This window comes from Gossypium hirsutum, chromosome D11 (assembly GCF_007990345.1).
Source record: "Gossypium hirsutum isolate 1008001.06 chromosome D11, Gossypium_hirsutum_v2.1, whole genome shotgun sequence".
NCBI lineage: Eukaryota > Viridiplantae > Streptophyta > Magnoliopsida > Malvales > Malvaceae > Gossypium > Gossypium hirsutum.
This window is the reverse complement of record NC_053447.1, coordinates 5,927,046-5,947,713: the sequence shown is the minus strand read 5'-3', so window position 1 is coordinate 5,947,713 and position 20,668 is coordinate 5,927,046. Positions and strand designations below refer to the sequence as shown.

The 20,668-nt window shown below is 30.8% G+C and overlaps 3 protein-coding genes across 4 annotated transcripts; 2 read left to right on the top strand and 1 right to left on the bottom strand.

Moving 5' to 3' along the window:
* Nucleotides 1-11,022: 11,022 nt before the first annotated feature.
* On the top strand, nucleotides 11,023-13,651 carry LOC107911768 (cystinosin homolog). Its single transcript, XM_016839689.2, has 8 exons — nucleotides 11,023-11,317; nucleotides 11,413-11,545; nucleotides 11,833-11,922; nucleotides 12,017-12,141; nucleotides 12,237-12,279; nucleotides 12,652-12,769; nucleotides 12,860-12,909; nucleotides 13,258-13,651. The coding sequence occupies exons 1-8, from the start codon at nucleotides 11,199-11,201 to the stop codon at nucleotides 13,402-13,404; spliced, it is 825 nt and encodes a 274-aa protein (XP_016695178.2). The 5' UTR covers nucleotides 11,023-11,198; the 3' UTR covers nucleotides 13,405-13,651.
* Nucleotides 13,652-15,111: 1,460 nt separating this feature from the next.
* On the top strand, nucleotides 15,112-15,693 carry LOC107910860 (uncharacterized). The gene has a single exon (XM_016838786.1). The coding sequence runs from the start codon at nucleotides 15,112-15,114 to the stop codon at nucleotides 15,691-15,693; it is 582 nt and encodes a 193-aa protein (XP_016694275.1).
* A 631-nt stretch (nucleotides 15,694-16,324) lies between these two features.
* On the bottom strand, nucleotides 16,325-19,558 carry LOC107911767 (protein WVD2-like 7). 2 transcript variants are annotated; one of them, XM_041105724.1, is made up of 5 exons: nucleotides 19,392-19,558; nucleotides 17,108-17,965; nucleotides 16,957-17,015; nucleotides 16,801-16,875; nucleotides 16,325-16,600 (listed from the first exon to the last, which is right to left on the bottom strand). In XM_041105724.1, the coding sequence occupies exons 1-5, from the start codon at nucleotides 19,458-19,460 to the stop codon at nucleotides 16,567-16,569; spliced, it is 1,095 nt and encodes a 364-aa protein (XP_040961658.1). In that variant the 5' UTR covers nucleotides 19,461-19,558; the 3' UTR covers nucleotides 16,325-16,566. The 2 variants fall into 2 exon arrangements, with proteins under 2 accessions (XP_040961658.1, XP_016695177.1); XM_016839688.2 differs by having other exon boundaries at nucleotides 16,325-16,387; nucleotides 19,392-19,555.
* Nucleotides 19,559-20,668: the final 1,110 nt, after the last annotated feature.

The following is a 20,668-nucleotide window of genomic DNA, read 5'->3' as shown; positions in this document are numbered from 1 at the left end:
TATTAATAAGTTTATATTTTAATTAATTAATTTTAAAAAGTTACAAAATGATCATTGATTTATTTAAAAATTTTCATTTAAGTTATTGAATTATTTGAAGGTTTTTATTTAAGTGATTGGGTTATTAAGGTTTTTTTTTCTTTCCTTTTTTAAGTTTAGCTAACAAGCTCTAAGCGATAATTTGACGATTGGTACAATGGATCAGTATCCATTGACGAATAGAACATACCTTAGATCTAAGTCGATCTGATAGTCAGTGTCAGATATCAGAGAAGAAAGTTGTTTGAATTTGGTTCGTAGATTCATGATGTTCAAAGTTGCTTCGTAAAAAAAAAAAACTAAACTGTAGAAGAGAAGGGAAGCGAGAGCTTTCAATTGGTATAAATGTTGTGAACAGAGAAGATCATACGACGATGATTTTAACATTTTAGTGACTTAAATAAAAACTTTTGAATAATTCGGTAACCATTTAGTAACTTTTTGAAATTGAGTGACTAAAACATAGACTTACTAATAGCTTAGTCACAACAAGCATACTTTACCCATCTAATTAAAAAAAAAAGTAAAGAAAGTAGGGGAATGTTAAAAAAAAGGAAAGTATATATTTCTTATTCGGGTTGTTAAAATTTATAACGGAAAAGAACTCTTAACAGCTTTTGTTTGGGTATATTGTGAAAGGGAAATGAAATATATAATTTTTTTTTGAAAAATTTCTTTATATAAATAATTAATAACAAAATTAAATTAAATTAAATATTATAGAAAATACCAATATTCTTCATAAAAGATAAAAATTAATGACGAGGTTGTTAATTTTTAAATACAAATTTAATAAATATATGCCTAATTATAAAAAAATATTAAATACATTTGATACGATAAAAGAGTTCTTTTTAAATTTTTTTGCAAAATTAAAAATAAATTGTTAATAATAAAATCCTTAAAGAACAAAATTAATTTTTTACATCATCTAATCTGTTTTGTGTTTCTTTCCCTCAAATTGAGGCATTAAAAAGTAAAAGAAAACAAGAGATTCCCAATTCCCTTTTTGCTTAATCACATTTGTTTTATCATTTCCCTTCATTTACTTAACTTTCTTTTATTTTAAGAAATCCGAACACACTCTAATCATTTTTACCTTCTGAAAATATTACTATCAAGTTGGTTCTCGTTTTAGTGAAAATACTTCTCCATTTGAAAAATATTATATTGAATGAGATATATTTAAATGTGTAGATATTAGGAGGTTAAGTCTTACCTCAGTTGGCATCATTATTGTTATTAGTGTAAAAATACGTAGGTTCAAGTGCGTTGAGGCGTACTATCATTTTATTTAAGGATTAGGCATGACATCAAAAAAACAAATATTAAGAATCATGATGCTATACTCACATAACAGAAAGTAAGTAATATATATAAATATATTTAAATATATTTAAATATGATTTTATTTTAAAAAAGAATGAGTGTAATATATGGATGATGCTCTTAAATAGTGTATAATATAATTTATAATTTCAAATACCAAATTGTTTTTATAAATTTAATATTTAACTATAGAATATAATTTTCCAAGGTTCAGTGACAAATTCTTTTGTTTTGTTCACAGGTTAAATTTTGCTATTAGTTTATATATTTTATAAAAATTGTAGATTTAATCTATGTATTTTTATTTAATCAATTTTAGTTCCTGTATTTTTCGAATTGATAAATTTTAGTCCTAGCTCATATAATAGTAGTTAAATTTGTTAGTTTAAACTTAATTACTAGTCTAATAGTATGTGTATTGTTGTAGATTTAGATCATTTTTCTCCAATTGGATCATTCTATGTCTCTACACTTTTTGTAACACCCCTAACCCGTAACCGTCGCCGGAATAGGTTAAGTGGCATTAACGGACTTTCAACTCAGTTCAGATCGGTAATTCATCAAACATTTAACAAATATCATTCCATTTTAGTAATTATCAATCATTCATATTCATAACATGCTTAAATCGAGCATGCAAAGCTTAATTCATACGTTTGGGACTGAATCGATAACATATAAAAGTTTTGAAAAAACTTAGAAAAATTTTCAAATAAGGGTCACACGCCCATGTACTTAGGCCGTGTGGCATGAAATAGGCTTGATTTAAGCCACTTTTCACACTCCAAAACACATGTACCTAAACCATTCATATAGTACCAAATTCACATGCAATATGAGCAACTATAAACAACCATTTCAATGCACATATATGCCATTTCAAAACCAATCATTTACATACTCAAATCAATACCATTTGTGTATTTAAACACATACCAAACTAATATGATTCAACCTCATACCTATCCTAATATCAAATAACATTCAAGCATTTTCCAATTCACCAACTCATCACATACCAATATTATCATATGCATCAAATCCTTCATAAGCAAACTTGCCAAAACATACCATCTTATACACATTTGACCATTATAACAACTAAGCCAAATCTCATGGCTTAAGAACATCAAAACACATAACTATACAATAAGCTAAAGTAACCAAAAACATATTCCCATAAACTAGCCTATACATGTCATATTTACACAACTTCCATGAGTTCAAAAGTACCGAGAAATCGACTGGATAATGTGATGCTTATCTCCGACGTCATCCGAATCGAGCTAGCTAACAAACCTCTATAAAACACGAAGAAATAAACTGAGTAGGCATTAAAGCTTAGTAAGTTGATATGTAAATAATAAGCAATCTATTAACATGCTTTTACTAATCCTCACAACATGTTCTCAAGATAATACAATCAAAATTGCACATAGTTCCACTATTTACTCATGTTCACATCAAGCTGTCTCCTCGAGTCATAGCCACTAAATTATTTATATATTGCGCTACGGAACTCCAAATTAAGATCCGCTTGATTTTTCCAAAACTAGACTCATATATATTCTTACCATAAAATTTTTATAATTTTTGGTTTAGCCAATAAGTATAGTTAATTCTTCAAAATCGTCCCTGTTCTGCTGTCTGACAGTTCCGACCATTCTTCTCTAAAAATTAATTACCTCTTGGTACGAGATTCGGATGATACTTCCGTTTGTTTCTCTTGAAAATAGACTCATTAATAATTTTAATAATATAAATTCTAACCCATAATTATTTTTATACAAATTTTAATGATTTTTCAAAGTCATAACAGGGGATTCCGAAATCATTCTGACTTTATCTCACAAAAATTCAAATATCTCATAATGCAAGATTCTTTTGCTTACACCGTTTCTTCTATATGAAACTAGACTCAATAAGCTTTAATTTAATGTCTTATTCAACCTTTAATGCGATTCCCACAATTTTTAGTGATTTTTCAAATTTATATGACTACTGCTGTCCAAAACTATTTTATTGTAAATTTTACTCTTTCATGATTTCTTTCATACATTTCATAAAATTTCGTTTCCAGTTCCATACGTCCTCATAACACATATCATATTTCATCTATACAATTCACATAGATCATATTCTATTTCATTCTCAATCATATAATCGGTAACAGTATAATGCTCGTTGAACCTAATAATATCGAAGGATACTCGGGTAATACACACTATGTACATTAATCGGTAATCTATCAATTCATTATCATTTCCGCTCTTTTGAACCATGATCGATAAGCTCATTCCGAGCTAAAGAACGGTAAGCTCATAAGAGCTGATATATCGGTAATGTAACACCCCTAACCCCAAACCGTCACCAAAACAGGGTTACGAGGCATTATCGGACATATCAGATAATTTACAATAGTTCTTAAATAAATAACAAACATATTAAAATAAAATCATAAAATCATATAATATTTATACTAATTTACTTCATTCATTTCTTTTCTTTTCTTTTTTTACTTTTTTTTTATAAAAATTTCGGCAGTACTTCTGCTTATTTTTACATAAAACCCCCTGCAATTAAAAACCATAACATTTTCAAATATAATCAAATCAACCAATTCATATCACATTCTCATTTTCTATTCTAAATACCTTCTAATCAAACTCAATCAACATAATATCAATTTAAATTTAATAATGTACTACTTAAATAAAAATAGATAAACTTCTTTCATTATAATTCATAAACTTATAATACTAACATTTTTAACCATTTATATTAAAACATAATAATCTTTATACACATTCTATGTACATGCCACATTACCAAAAGAAAATATACATCACCAAAGTTATGCTGAAGCCGGGATTAATCTGGATGCTGAACCGGGACCTTTGACTTCTATTGACCTGCGCAAGGAAACAACCGTACGCTTAGTATTTCATACTCAGTGGTATTACCATAATTCAAATTATAACAATAATAAACATATAATGCATAAATCTTATATACAAATTTTAATTCAATATCTCAACAATAGCAATTCATCAAACAATATCATATATCCATAATTTAAATTTGGACATATCATGAACCTTAGGTTCATTCCTCTATCTCATATCACATTTCAATTCACAATTCAACCTTTTCATTTTATTTCAGTAGCTCGTTCGATCAACTCGTTCGGTTTATCATTTCATTAATTACCCTATTAACAAAACTCGGACTTTAGCGGATACACGGATCCAACCAAACACACCAGTATGGCACCCAGTGCCTCATCGGATAGTTCGAAGCAATAATTGACACCCAGTGTCTCATCGGCAAAGCCGAAGAAATTTGGTACCCAGTACCTCATCGAATCTATCCGAAGAAATATAGTGACACCCAGTGTCTCATCGACTCAAGGTCGAAGTATCCCTGAACTCTTCCAATCCTATGGCATGCCAACTATATCCGACTCAGCCCGACTAGTTAATAGGGTATTTAAATCACGTATAATCTCAAGTCAATCACAATTTCTCACATTTCAATTCAATCATTTTTCCACCTTTCAATCAATAATTAATCCACAAATTCACACATTTTCACAACTCAATACATTTCCATTCAATTTAATATCAGTCACAATTCGATTCAAATTCACTTCCCGTTTTCAATCAACAAACAATTCAAATATTAATTCATATCAACTATTCAATTTAATTCCCACTCATCTTAATAATAATAATAATAATAATAATAATAATAATAATAATACTAATATTTACCTCACATTTTATTTACTAAACACATAAATTAATATTTAACCTTTAATAATAAATAACTTGAATTATAGTAATACAAACCGTAAATTTCCCGTTTTAATCCTCGATAGCTTTCTCCTTTCCTTTTGATGTCGATGCCTCAGGTTCTTTGTTAGCTACGAAAATAATAATAATTTATACTATTAATTACAACACTAATTATAATAAATAATTAAATTTCTAATCGTTTCCTACCTTGTTCTCAATTTAATCCTAACTAAGTTTACTTACTTTCCTAATTCAATTCACACTCTATTTCTATTCAAATTTCATCCATACTCAATTTAACTATTAAAATTTCAGCATATTTTTTTAATTTCGAATTTCCCTCAATTTAGTCCCTAAAGCATAAAACTTATAGTTTCTTTTACAATTTAATCCCTTTATCAATTCTAACTTAAAATTCATTCAATTAAATCCCGAATTCAACAATTTATTCAACATGAACCATTCTTAAAAACCTATAAACTTTCAAAACCTCAACTTATTTTCAACAAAACTTTGTTTTAAAACTTCTAAAACATCAAAATTAAAAGAAAAGGACTTGGTTGACTTACCAAATTAACTCCAAGCTTTAAAAATCTATTTTCCCCTTTTTCTTTCTTTTTTTTTTCTTTCTTTCCCCTGTTTCGTTTGCTTCTCTGTTTCTTTGTTCTTTCTATTCTGTTTTTTTTTCTTTTGCTTTGTTTTTATTTCCTTTTATGTTTAATTAATTATTATTTATAAAATATATATTTTAATAACAAATATAATTAATACATTTCTACCATATCATAACCTTACAATTGTCACTACTTAATTTGTTTATCAATTAAAAATCTCATTATATAATTATTTAGTTAATTAATATCTTTTACTTAAATTATAAGAACATATTTTATTTTATTACAAGTGTGTTTTAATATATTTTACACATGTAATATTCTATCACCACACAATTGTCTTTATTTCATTTATTTCTTATAATATAATATTTATAATATAATTAATTTAAATAATATACTTTATAATTAATTTATATATTTATATAAATAAATAATATAAAAATCTAAGATTTTTACAATCTTATGCCGCCTCAACCTCCAAATGTGGCTTAATTTCCCATTTAGTCCCTTTTAGTTTCTTTTGATCTATAATTAGACTTTTACCCTTTATTCAATTTAATTCCTTTTTCCTAATTACTCTTAATTAAGCTAAATTCACCTATCTAAAACCTAATTAAACACACAACTAGTCTCGTAAATATTTCTAATAATTATTTTTAAACTCAATTTACTAAGACGGAAGCCCGATATTATACTTTTCCGATGCCCGTGAATTTTGAGTCATTACAGGTAAGCTCATACGAGCTGTGGTGAGTCTGCAACAAATGCAGGAGCTCGACCAAAACGGTAATCCTAGTGACTTGTCACTCGTATCCTACGATTTTCTATAGTTCAAATGGGGCTCGGTATTACTCAATACATTTCAAATTAAGCAATTCAATATCGTTTATTTCAACCATTCAATTCACATATATATATACATATTCATTTCATATAATTGCAATTAAATGAAAGTTCGATTCTAATTATACGAACTTACCTCGAGTTGCTCGGATGGAAATTATCGACTATTCGTCCACTTTTCCTTTTCCCAGATCTAATCCCAATCTCAACTTATCTTGATCTATATATTATAAAAATCAGCTTATTTAATCAACTATTTATTCAATTTAGTCCAAAACACACATTAGTGCTATTGTACACATTTTCCCCTAAACTTTCACATTTTTTACAATTTAGTCCTTATCACATAAAATTGCAAATTCATGCAATTTAGTACACCCATGCTTAACCGAATTTAATACATGTTACTAGCATATTTTCAATTTATTCACACTTTTAACCACCACATTTCACATTTTATCAATTTAATATCTTTTTGACATTTTTGTCAAAAATCACTTTACAAAACTTGTATTTCTAACATTAAACCTTCATAATCTATCATTAAACACTTAAACAACCAAGCATTCAACAATGGCATCATTTGAAATCTATTACAGTTTCAAAAATGAAGGTATGAGCTAGCTAGAACACGAAGCAACGATCTCAAAAATATAAAAATCAATAAAAATAGAACAAAAATACATACCATGCATAAGAATTTAAGTTGGCCAAACCTAGATTCTTCAATGGCTTATTTTTCTAATGAAAATTGGTTGAAGAAAGGTAATAGATGATACTTTGTCTTTTATTTTATTTAATTTTAACCACTATTTATTTATTTACTAAAATACCCTTTAAAAACATTTAATACTTCAATAATGCCAAGCCATGTTCATCCACTAACACCATTAATGGTCTATTTACTATATAAGGACTCATAATTTAAAGTTCTATAGCTATTTAATATCTTTAGCTATTAGAACTCAACTTTTACACTTTACGCGATTTAGTCCTTTTTATTAAATTGAGCATGTAAACGGTAAAATTTCTTTACGAAACTTTCACCTAATAATACTATCACGCTGTAAACTTTAATATAATAATAAAATTAATATTTTAACTTTGGACTTGTGGTCCCGAAACTACTGTTCTGACTTAGCTAAAACCGGGCTGTTACACTTTTCAGATTTTGAAATTTCAGTCTTAACACAAATGATAGCCGGTAATCTGTTAATTAGATTTTTAGTAAGTAATATGTGAAAATAATAAGCTGGCATGACATTAAATATATGATAATATGTTTGACAAATCAGATTTTGAAAATAGCAGAACTTTACTTAATAAATTTAACAATTATTGTTTGGTGAAGACTAAAAGTTCAAAATTTAAAAAGTATAAGAATTAAAAATAATCAAACAAAATTATAAGAATTAAAGCTATAACTTTTACTAAATATAGGGACTAATAGCATAATTTAATTTTTTTATGCATTGGTTTCATTTCGTTTCGCTCATAAATTCCAATTACTAAAAATGTTAATATCAATTGAGTTAAGACTCAATCAACATATTTATATTTATATTTAATTATACAATATTATAAATATTAACAGAAAATAATTTTTAATATATTTACTCTCATAGCCTAAAAATATATATTTACTCATAAAATATAATTTTCAAATTTAGAAGCAAAGAAGTTGAATATAATGTAAAAATATAGAACACTAACACCCATTTAATCTAAAAATAGGGAAAAATATATAACTACCCCCTTATTTATCAACTAATTTAAATAAATAAATAAAAACCCCACGAAAATCGGTAGATCAAATGGTTGATTTACCAAAATAGAAGCCACGATGACAGTCGCATTCCCTATTTAAACCCTCAGCCTCTGCCTTCTTTTCAAAGCATTCAACCGTTTTGCAGTGTTTCTCTATTTACATTAGAGAATATATTACTGCATTTCCCTTGAATCACATTAATAAACTATATTTCCTTTATTTTTAAATTTTAACCCAGCAAATAAAGATGGCTCGCCAAGTTATGCTCGTCGTCGCCCTTGTTCTCATTGCCGTTGTTGGGGCTTATGCGGCGGATGTGCCCAAGACCTCTTCTTCTTCATCACCTTCAACATCTCCCGCCTCATCTCCCTCCTCCTCCATTAGCACTAGCAGTTCCCCTCCTACACCAGACGGCGGTGCTCTCGCTCCATCACCATCTAGTGCCGTTTCTCTCAAAGCCTCCAGCTTCGTTGGTGCTGTTACCGCTGTTGCCGGACTGGGACTCTTTTACTTCTAAGGTTTAACACGCCACATGCATGGCCCGTGGATCAACGCTTTTTATTTATTTATTTATACATATATATGATTAAAATGTATTTTGCTTGCGAATAGCCGCGGCATAGAATGTGTGAACAGTCTTGAATAATAATAATAATAACAAGACTTTGGCGAGTGTTTATTTATTTATTTTTATTTTCATTTTTTTCCATTTTGTTTGCCTTTACCGCATAGGATATTTCAGAGGATATAATAAAGTTTTTTTTAATTACACATTTGTGTTTTATTTGATTTAGGTAAATACAAATTGAATTATTTTAAATAATAAAAAAAGCATTAAAAATCTTAAATAAACATATCTATATTATATATTAACTCTATTAACTGAATTAATATTTTTTTAAAAAATTAATTGAATCGAAATATTTTAGTTAATTCGGTTGGTTAACCGAATTAATTGAAATTTATATGTTTATTTTTTGTTTAAAATAAGTATAAAATATATTTAAAAATAAATTGGTAATGTTTAATTGACCGAATTATCTGAATTAACCGAATTAAAACTATATATATATTGTATTATTAATTATTAAATTCGGTTAATTATTCGATTTTGAACTGAATTAACTGATAATTGAATTTTCAAAAAATCATTGACCTCTACAAATAACTATATTAAATATATTATTATATTATAAATACAAATACTAAAGTAAATCACTTTTAATAAAAATTGTTCCATGTGTCCCTTTAAAAAATCGTTCCATGTATAAACTTTTTATTGGTTGATATGTGCTTTGAGTAAAATAGAAAAAATAAGAGTTTAAATACCAATTTTTATTAATACTGCTTTAAATATTTAAGTGAGAATGACTTAATAACAAGAGGAGGAATTTTACATTTAAATTTACTAAATAAATGATTAGTGTAATAGTAAGATACAATACATTTTTAAAAGGAGGATTAAGTTCAAATATTGAAGATGATATTATTGACCGATTCGGAATTGTCTTTCATTTCAAGGCATAACTTGCATCCATGTGTTTCATATTTGCCTGGAGTTCGCTCCTAGAAATATAACCATCCCTACCCTCTCACCTCAATCCATTCAAGAGTTTTTATGTGTTTTCACGACCCTTTAAAACTCCAAAATTTTGACAAATTTCTATTCTTTTTTTAAGAACACATACAAGATTCATCATTACAAACAGGATAATGATTAGGAGTGTGTAAAATTCGGGTAAAATCGAAAAAATTCGGTTAACCGACCGATTAACCGAATTCGGTTGGTTAATCGAATTTTTTCGGTCGGGGGTCGGTTAATTATTTTTTGATTTTTCGGTTAACGGTTAATTCAGTTTAACCGAAAAAATTAATAAATAAAATTATAATATATAAATAGGCCCACTATTCACCTAAACCCAATCCAAACCCAAGTATTCAACCCAACCCAATTACCTAACCCAACCCAATCATAAAAATTACAAATAATTTAATAAATAAAAATAAAATTCTAAAACTAAAACTAAAACTAAAGTCTAAAAGTCTAAAAATAATTTAATTATGTAGTGATTCAATTCGGTCAATTTAGTTAATTTTTAACCAAAAATAAAAAATATATAATTTTTGGTTAATTCGGTTAACCGACCGAATTAACCGAAAAAATTTTGGTTTGGTTAATTTTTTTGACAAAATTTCAGTTCGGTTAACGGTTAAAAATTTTGAAAGGACGGTTAATTTGGTTAATGTTATTTCGGGTCGGTTAACTGGTTGGTTAACCGAATGAACACTCCTAATAATGATAACCCTATGATTAATTACTTCATTTATGAATTTCATAGTAATAAAAATACACGTCCTACCGAAACAGAAGTTACATTTAAATTTTAGTTAATAAATTTTTATTTATTTTTTAAAATCACAATTATTTGATTTCATGGAGTTTTACAACCAGATTAAAAATAAATCTTTAAATTCTATTTCAAAAAATAAAATAAATATGGATATTTTTCGACCTGTTGACAGAAAAAAATGGCCTCTAATGTATAAAATAATATATATTTTCAATGCATAATATTTCAAAATTATTAACAAAATATTTATTTTTAGATTATAGAAAATAGAATCAGTGTTTCAAAAAAAAAAAAGAAAATAGAATCGAACACTTCGATTATAGAGGTGGAGAACGCAAAGAACGAATATATCCCAAAAGAAGGACCCGATACAGAAAAAACATAACTCCTTTGGGTTTTTAAAATTTCCATCTCTGATTTTCTCCAATCCAACCGGGAAAATCAGAAAAAAAAAATGGCTTCTTGGAATTCAATTCCACTGGAAATCACGTACGACACTTTTGGTTGGCTAGCCTTTTTTTCGTGGTCCATTAGTTTCTACCCTCAAGTCATCTTAAATTTTCGAAGAAAAAGGTACTCATTATAATTCCTTGAAATCCCAAATTTATAGGTTCAAATTCTTTTCCCTGATCCTCCAAGTTTTTGCTTTTGTTTGTTCCAAATCACAGCGTTGTTGGGTTGAACTTTGATTTCGTGCTGCTGAATTTGACAAAACACTCCTCTTATATGATCTACAACGTTTGCCTTTACTTCAGCCCTGTTATTCAGAGGCAATACTTTGAGAAATATGGCTCTGGAGAGGTTTCTTTCCAATTATTCCTTTTTCCTCCTCCCCCCCCTTATTTTGTTATGTTTTATTTGGTGATTTAGTTGTATTTGTAGAGCAAACTAGTAAAACAATTGAAAACAAACTTCATTTCTGGTAGTTCGTTTGTATAAGTTTGGGATTTTAGCTTAGTATCACCAAAACCCAATAACTTATCATGAATTAATGCCTCTTGTTAATGGGGATTTATGAAATATTTTCACTGAAATTTATATGGATTTCATATATCTATTCATTTCTCTTTTGGTTTATTGATTGGCAGATGATCCCAGTAGCTGCTAATGATGTCGCGTTCTCAATACATGCTGTTTTGTTGACGGCTATTACTTTGTTTCAAATTGTGATTTTTGATGTAAGTTTCACCAGTTTCTTTGTTGCTTGGGTGAGTACTTATCCTAGACTTTGTAAGTTGAATACCAATGTTTCATTGGTTCGGTTTTATGCAGCGTGGGACGCAAAAGGTTTCTAAGATTTCTGTGGGAATTGTCATTGCTGTGTGGTTAATCGCCGCCATTTGTTTCTTCATAGCATTGCCTAGCCAATCATGGCTTTGGTTAATCTCCATCTTTAAGTAAGTTCGTTTTTAACCCTTTTTATGCATGTGAGAAACCGAAAGTAAACGACATGGTAGCTCCAATGTAAACTACTGTTTAAATTTTTTTGCAGCTCGATACAAGTTTTCATGACGGTGGTCAAGTATATTCCCCAGGTTAGATATCATCTTGTTTGATATGTTTCGAATCATTTATTAGATTTTCGTGTTGATGAAGCTGATTGATGATGCATCATTGGCTCAATTATGGAAAACGTCTATTAGCACAAAAGGTAGTACTTTTCCTCTAGCAGTTAAATTTCAGATCTTATGGAGGAAAATGAGGAAAGAAAGAAAGAATAAGAATGATTTTGAAAAAGAAAAGCTTCTTGGTTTCCTTGAATCACATGAGGGCACGATGTCGGTGCCCATTATTTAACTAGTCTCTTCTAAAAACCAACATGGTTGCATAGTGTCCTTCGCTGCACTCGTAACATAGGAAGTTGCTTGATTTTTATGCTTACAAAGTTTTATATTACTGAATTTCAGGCAGTCATGAACTTTGCACGAAAGAGTACAGATGGGTTCAGCATCGGAAACATTTTGCTTGATTTTGTTGGAGGATTGGCAAATTACGCACAGATGGCTGTACAGTCTATAGATCAAAGTATGGTTCTTCTTCACCGATCAATCTCACGGTCCAACATTATGCTTCATATTATAATATTATTAATTGTGAGATTAATTTCTTTTTCAGATTCTTGGGTGAACTTTTATGGAAATATAGGGAAGACATTGCTTTCTTTGGTATGTGATATTCTCCCACCTTATTTGCTTTCATTATTTACTCCACCAATGCTACTGTCTTGGTGCTCGGTGATCTTTTGCCGGTTTATATGTGATAAAGAGGATCTGCCATTTTCCTTAGCGTAAATTCTCCCCGGTTTTAACAAGTATTCCTTGAAAAATGCATACGGAAGTCTTGCATGTAATGACCCGAGCGGAATACAGCAAGCAAGAAGGAAAAAGTTGAACTCAGCTTGCAAATTGGATTTATTGCTTCAAATTTTTGTCAATGTCACTGCATTTTAAATCAGATTATGTAATTCTTGTATGTTCTTTGTCATGATTAACTGTGGTGTAACTCTTTTTCAGGTATCCATATTCTTCGACATTATTTTCATGTGTCAACATTATTTGTTGTATCCTGCTAAGAAAGCAACCTTTCGTTCTAAACTTGAACGAGAGGGCAAGGAGCCACTTGTCAAGTCTCTCGAAGAAACCGCCTCGGAAAATGTGTAAGTCTTGGCAACTCACATAGTAGTAAACAATGCAATTCTATATGCAGGAAAAACAATTACAATGTCATAATATGTAAAAGTCATAATCTTTTTTATTTGTTTTTCTTTCCCTGTTGTATATAGAAAGAAGATCATACATCTGAATTCGTTGTGAAACAAACAAATTATGCAAGTTTGCAGAACATCTGTACTTATTAACTTTGCTGTATAACTTTGATTGTGATCGAATTGGAAAGTTTGTTGATATAGATTAACACTACTAGAAGCTGAATATGGGCACACTGCTGATGATGTATGGTAACAAAATTGGAAAGTACATGCAGCACATGTATTAGGATTTAAATTGTATTTTATTTTCACTATTTAAAAAATAAGTAAATTAATCCTTGTACATTAGATAAAAAGGTAAATTAATCATTTTGTTAAAATTTTTATCCAATTTTACTTTTAAAAATTAGTTTCTGTATATTAACATGAGGTATATATGTTACATCACATGTTACTATCTGATTATTTCATCAATCATGTTAGTTTTTAACAATACAAATGGATAAATATTTTCACTTAAAAAATTTATTTATTCTTTAATCTAACATATAAGAACTAATTTACTAATTTTGAGTAGAAAAGATAACGTAATCTGACTCTTAGTATTTTTACTTAATTTGATTTTCGCAAGGTATAATAATAATTCAATTCTGTTGGGTGCGTGTGATTCTAAATTTTTTTAAATACCCAATTGAATATCCTAAATAACCGAATCTTAAATTTCATTATGGATTCAATTTTATAATTTTTTAAAAAAGTTTAAATTTTATTTTTTATATAGTTTTCTTTTGAGTTGTTTTGTTAATTTAAGAAAAAATATTTTTATATTATAAAAATAAAATTCTAATTAGTTCAAATAGTTATGATTTTTTAAGGTTGAAAATTAAACCAAACATTATAATTTAATTTGATTTTTGAATTTTTCTGGTGATCACGAAAAAAAAGTAGAAATGAGCGTTTAATCGAATCATGTGAAAATATTTTAAGTTAGTCGAGTGAATGGTTGAATTTTTTTTTTCCAAATAAAGTAAGTGATTTCGAGTTAAGTTAAATAAATTTGTTTCAAATAAAATAAAAAGATTAAAACGGTCATAAATCTTGTTGACAATATAACTAAATTTCAAATTAAAAAAACATAATTACATAGATACCATGTATATTTGAAAACAAAATAAAAGTTTATGGTCTCAAGATTATCATTTTATAATTTTTAAAAAAAATTATAATTTAGCATTTTTAAAAATGATTTTTAGTAACTTTTTAATAATTTTTAATTTTTTTATAAATATTTTTCAAGATTATTTTTAATTATTTTTGTATTTTTTTTATAAATTCAAGTCACTTAATTTCGGAAAACTAAATTACGTTATTAGAAAAAAACTAAATAAGTTTTGCTCAACCCTAGAGAAAGGGATAAGATTTCTAGCTGGTCAACACTCAACAGCTAAAGCAGGGAAAAATCATTGACATGTTTTCGTTGTTACCAAGCAAATGAACTCCTTGGCTAACAAGAATCATGACCAGACAAAACGAAAAAAACTCCTTGCTTCCCAAGCATATATGGACACGGACCCACTTCTCTGCTCTATAAATAAAATGATAATTAGTAAGATAACCAACCTCATTCATCTCACTCATCTTTCATTTCTCAGGCCCTCTAATGAAGAGGGAGGCTCCCCAACAAGGCGTGGTTCGGACTTATCCAGTCCACCTATCTCCTTGGAACCCCAAACCCAAAACCCGAAGTGTACAGACACTCGATTCCCTCCCGGTTTCTGGATCGTTTTCCAGGGTGACACCAAAGGCCAGCAACCATTCCAAGTTTAGTGGAAAATGTGGGAGGTTACATTGTGTTGAGTATCATTTGAATCCGGTTAGTAAGTCCAAGGGCAAGTCAAAGGGTACTCAAAAGTTTAGGACATGTAATTTGGCCGGTTTCAATTTTTCCGGGTTTTCTGCCACTGGAGTATTGGAATATTTGTATAGTTTTAATGATGATGATGATGATGATGATGATAATGATGAGATTGGTAATCATGTCAATGATCATGATTATGTCTATGAGGATGTTGGTAGATGCGTTCTTAACGACAACGACAACTATGATGATTTCCTGGCTAAGTTTTGGTCTCTGCATGACAAGCAGAACGATGACGACGACGACGATACGAGTTACTGTGATGTGGATTTCATGCTAGACATTGAGGAAGATGAAGGGTGGTGTTTATTGAGAGAACTGTGATTGGCAGACTCTCTATCTTTCCATGTATTGGCTTTTGTTTGTATTTAGCCTTTTTTCTAAATAAAACAATGCTCTATTAAATACCCAACCAAAAGGTGCGCATACAAACATGACTTAAAAAGAATTAAAAGGGAATTTCCGGACAGCCTTCTATTTCCATCCAATTTTAGGCATCCAAACTTGTGTTTAATCTTATCAAATGTGATTAGCAGCCATTGCAACTGAAATTTGCTTCTTAAGTGAAGACTTTTGATGGGGAAATGATTATTTGCTTTCCTGGGAGTGGATTTTCTTCCTACGCCAGCTGATTCTGGTCGTGTCAATGGAATCTATGAAGATGAAGGCGAGAAACTATATAATATACTCGAATTCAAGTGTAAGTGTATTTTTAGTATCATCAGAGATAAAACTAGATTTGTATACCTTTTGCATTTCATCTTTAACTGTTCCTTCTTTCTTTATAAAAATCTGGAATTGGTCTAGCCTTGACGTAGTTTCTTCAGTTCTGTTTCAGCTTTTTTCTGCAAATGTTTAATTAGCTCTATAGAACAGGACAAGGTGGTTTTGATTTTTGATCCTATGAAAGATAGAACAAACGATGCTCAGTTCAGGATTTAAGCACACAAGTTACCTTGAGTGTCGTTTGCTGCTCTACTTTTTGTTCTTGACTTGCATTGAATTTCTCTTCCAGCCTCTGAAAAGGGAAATATGAAGTAAATTTGAGTGAGTGAATACATACATATGGTAACAACACAAATGTCCATGCCTGTTTTCTTCTTGCAGCTCTCTCTTCAGTTCTCAAACTGAAAGGTGCAAATATCGCAGGGGACTTGGATTTTTTCATGCAGGCACCATTGTTAACACTTACGTATGTTATTCGGATGCAAGTGTCGGGTAAGATATGTAACTGACAAGGGCACGTTCAAAATTTTCTAGTCAGTGGTCATCCCTATATCTGGATTTGCATCCGACATGGACGTGCCATACTAATACTTCAAAAAATTCATAAAAACATAGTCTCTTACAATATTCTTGATCACTATGAAAATTTGTTACTTCTTTTCTGGTTCACAGTAGTGAAAAAAAAGAAAAAAGGAAGTTCCTTACTCTGTTGGAAGAAGGTTCCATTTTCCACGAGATGTTTTGCTCACACTGGCTGAGGAATTAAAGGGCGTTCTAGCACTGTAACGCATACATGTGGAAACATTTCTTAGTAGTTTCAATTTAACTAGCATTTTTCTTAGTCATTTATATGTCTGATACCTTCTATTTTCCAACCATGGAGTGGCTAAGGACTGCTTTGGTCTTCCACTTGTAGAGGCCTGCAGAACATATTAAAAAAAAAAAACCCAAGTTATCATCCATGGCAAGAACTAGAAAACACAATGACAAAGTTGCAGAGAAAAAATGATACCATGTTTGAAGTCCTTAAAGGCGTGGGGCATTCTTTAGATGGTTTAAAATTGGAAGCAATTCTAGAACCATCTATCTTTCTAATAATGGTGGAAGTTAATCTACTGATTTCTTTTGCAGGGGTGGAGTTGATAAACTTATGGCTTGATTTTGGAGTTGATCTCTTTCTATCAGAAATCTTCATTGCAGACTTGTTGGACATTGGAGTGACATTATTCCCTTTGTTGGGACGAATAGCAGATGAAGATGGCACTTTGGTTCTTCTTCCATAACTTGACACCTTAAGTAGAGGTTTCTCCATCTGGGTTTCTTCACTGAGCTCCAATTCCATTCCTTCCTCAAGCTTTCTCGACTGGTTAACCTTCTTCTCGAGATTCTCCACATGGGTTGCTTCACTAAGCTCCAAATCTTTAATTTCAGCTTCATTCTTCAAATTAATTTCCACAAGAACATTGTGTTCACCAACTGAGTCAGCTCCTTCCACTAAGCTGCTTTCAAACTCGACAAAATCCGAGTTATTATTCTCTTTACCATCATAAATGGAGCCAGTTTCTTCATGGCCAAGGGCTGCCATTTGAGAGCTTGAGTTCATTATCTCTGAAACTTGGGTTCCAATATCCTGAACCATACCTTCATTAGCTTTGGCTTGCTCAAGCAGTGCTTTCCTAGCTGCAAGGGTCTTGTAATGAGCTTCAAAGAAAGCTTTCTCTTGAGCAACTGAACCGGGTCTAGCATATCTCTGAGCCTCTTCTACATATTTTTTGTGAGAAAAAGTTGACCATTTCTCCCAAGCTAAGGACTGATCTGACATAAATCTCCCAAAAGATATTGACTGTCCAAGAACAGCAACTGGGTTGCCCTGCATAGTTTTCGCATTTCTACAAGTTTCAAACTCAAAAACTTTGAATAATCTAAAATTATACCCATTTTCAGAAACTCAAAAGTTCCATAACAAAAGCAAGTTCAAAACCAGCAGCCTTCGCGCCAAGCAAGACCGCCCTTGTCCCTTTCCTTTCTCCATTTTGCCTATTTCTTTGCTTTATTCTAATAGAGTCTAAGGCAAAGCAAAAGTAAGTGGTTCGTATGCCTACTTGACGAAAGGGAACGAACTTTGTTTCGTTTCCGGGGTAATGGATTGGATTCAGTCAGCGTCACGACATAATCAAAAGGAGGGAGTGACGCTTTGGTTACTGGCGAACGCTTCCAAAGTCGACCCTCTCGAGTTTCCGACTGTTTCCTAGATGGAAGTAGCCTTTCGTCGCCCTAGCAAATGAAAGAAGTCACTATCAAACAGCTTGCCCTACTGAAGTACCAAAGGTGCGCTCCGCCCGGTGACTAAGGGTGGATTTGGATGAGCGATTAGGTGCGGTGCATTTAGCTTACTTTTTATCTCACGCTACAGTATCTAATCTCACTGCTACCACTGTTTTTACACTAACGGCAGGTAAACCTACCACCTATCCAAACTCAATCTAAAAAAGAAATGGGTTTGCGCTTAAATTGAAGTGATGAGGTCGCAAAGAGGGAAGTAGGGCTCCTACTGACTGAAGGTTGGTTTTTAGGTTTCCTTTAGAATTAAAGTAGCTATGAAGCCCCTACTACCTACTTACTTTGATTCAAAAGGCGAACAGCCCCGAATAAAGATATCCCCATAGTCAATCTATTAACTTAGATTGGTATCCCAATAGGAAAAGCATCAATAAGAAAGGGTGAATCACCCATAAAAGCTATGGAAGTAGGGGTTTAAGCGAAGAATTGCCCTGCGGAGTTAAGTTGAGAAGTAATAAGCAGCTTAGAAAGCTTCCTTACTAAGTTGCAACTTATTATCCGATTCGCGTTGACCCGGATCACATGGCATTAGCGGAGCGATAAACAAAGCTGTAGGAAAGATCTTCTCGATTACATAAGAAAGATAAAGTAATGTTTGTTAGGTCTCTTGAGGCTACTTCTAGTGGTGACACTGAAAAAAGAATGAACATTGACTCTAATCGATGGAAGATTGATTAATTCTTTTATAACCGCTTTCTCCTCTAAGGCACGTGAAAGTCAACCCTTCGTGTTCAAGCCCCACGGTCTAATAGATGTCTCAAAGAGTGAACTAAAAGAGCGGATATTCACCTAAGAGCAGAAATCCCGCGTCCAAAAGACTAGCAGCGTATTGGTCGCAAACAGTCAACAAAAGCAAGTTCAAACCATGATTATATTAATTAATACCATCCATATGGTGTGTTTGAATGAATTCATTATTTGAAGTAGGACCAATACAGGGAGGAACCTCAACTGACCTCCTTGGATTCATTGGGAATGCCTGCAGTGTAAGAAAATGGTTGCTTGAGACAAGCTGAGTCTCCCATATCTGTTGGCAAATGTTTTTCCAAACCTCAAATTTTCTGCAATATATATTATTCTATGTGTTCTCTCTCAAAAAAAAGAAAAAAAACAAATGGATTTGAAATTCAAATAAATAAAGGTAGGATCATAAGGAGATAATAGAGAGAGGAATGGAGAACAATGTTTTTGGATTGTGTTTCAAAGTGGCGTCAACTTTCTTCCATGTCTAGAAGAAAGCTCCAAAGCTGCCTAGCCGTCAGCAAGTGCAAGCAACCTTTTTCATGCAGGAGGCTGTGGGGTCACTTGTTTACAACGTCCATTTATCATTGGGATTTTTTAATTTAGAGAGCCCAAATGATTAGTTAGTTTGAATTTGGACATAATCCACTAACATGTTCCCAAACCCCAAGTTTCATCTTTGGTCTCAATTTGGTTTTCTTTTGTTTTTTAAGTAGGGAGGTAAAATGTGTCTTATCACTCCATTTACTATTTATTAGTACAAATTATCGGATTTAATTATAACTTTTAATTTCCTTGAAAAAAAGAATTATGGGTTTTTAGCATATATGGGAACATGAGAGAGGGAGTGGGTGAATTTTTCATGGATGTAGCATGTTGAACAACCAGAAGTTGGAACATCAGTGGTGTTTGGATTCTTAGGAATTCTTGCAAGTTTTATTTCCATCTCTACCCATCTAATTCTAGGAAACATGCACCAACAAAATAATCATTTATGTTATTCGGATTTTTTTAACATATTTTAGATATCGATATAGACATAATTATTAAGGTAGGAAGACGTAAATTTAAGTACATTAAAATATATTATCTTTCTCTATAATGCGATTGTTAAAAGAAATATAAATATAAAAAATAAATTTATTTATAAAAAATCAATCATTCAAATTACCTACGTCACCGTAGTTAGACAAATTCTTTTGTAAATCAAGAATAGATATACATTATCTATCAGGCAGGTGGGGAAAAATAAAATACATCCATCAATATTTAGTAAAGAGTATTTGGTCCTTTAATTATATGAGATCCACGGTTTATCTAATAGTTCCCAATTAGTCCTTATAAAATTTTAGGGGCAAAATTTATAGTTCCAGTAGAGATGATCATGGGTTGGGCTACTCAGCCTGGCCCGATGGCTCGCCCGAAAAATGAGAGGGTTCGGGTAAAAATATAGACTCGAAATATGGGTTTAGGCAAAAAAATGAGGTCCGTT

Coding starts and splice junctions, on each gene's coding strand:
- LOC107911768 (XM_016839689.2), top strand. CDS start 11,199: ATGGCTTCTTGGAATTCAATTCCACTGGAAATCACGTACGACACTTTT. Junction 11,546..11,832: donor AGAAATATGGCTCTGGAGAG/GTTTCTTTCCAA, acceptor ATTGATTGGCAG/ATGATCCCAGTAGCTGCTAA. Junction 12,142..12,236: donor TGGTTAATCTCCATCTTTAA/GTAAGTTCGTTT, acceptor ATTTTTTTGCAG/CTCGATACAAGTTTTCATGA.
- LOC107910860 (XM_016838786.1), top strand. CDS start 15,112: ATGAAGAGGGAGGCTCCCCAACAAGGCGTGGTTCGGACTTATCCAGTC.
- LOC107911767 (XM_016839688.2), bottom strand. CDS start 19,460: ATGGGAGACTCAGCTTGTCTCAAGCAACCATTTTCTTACACTGCAGGC. Junction 17,016..17,107: donor CTTTAAGGACTTCAAACATG/GTATCATTTTTT, acceptor TATGTTCTGCAG/GCCTCTACAAGTGGAAGACC. Junction 16,388..16,800: donor TGGAACCTTCTTCCAACAGA/GTAAGGAACTTC, acceptor TTCCCTTTTCAG/AGGCTGGAAGAGAAATTCAA.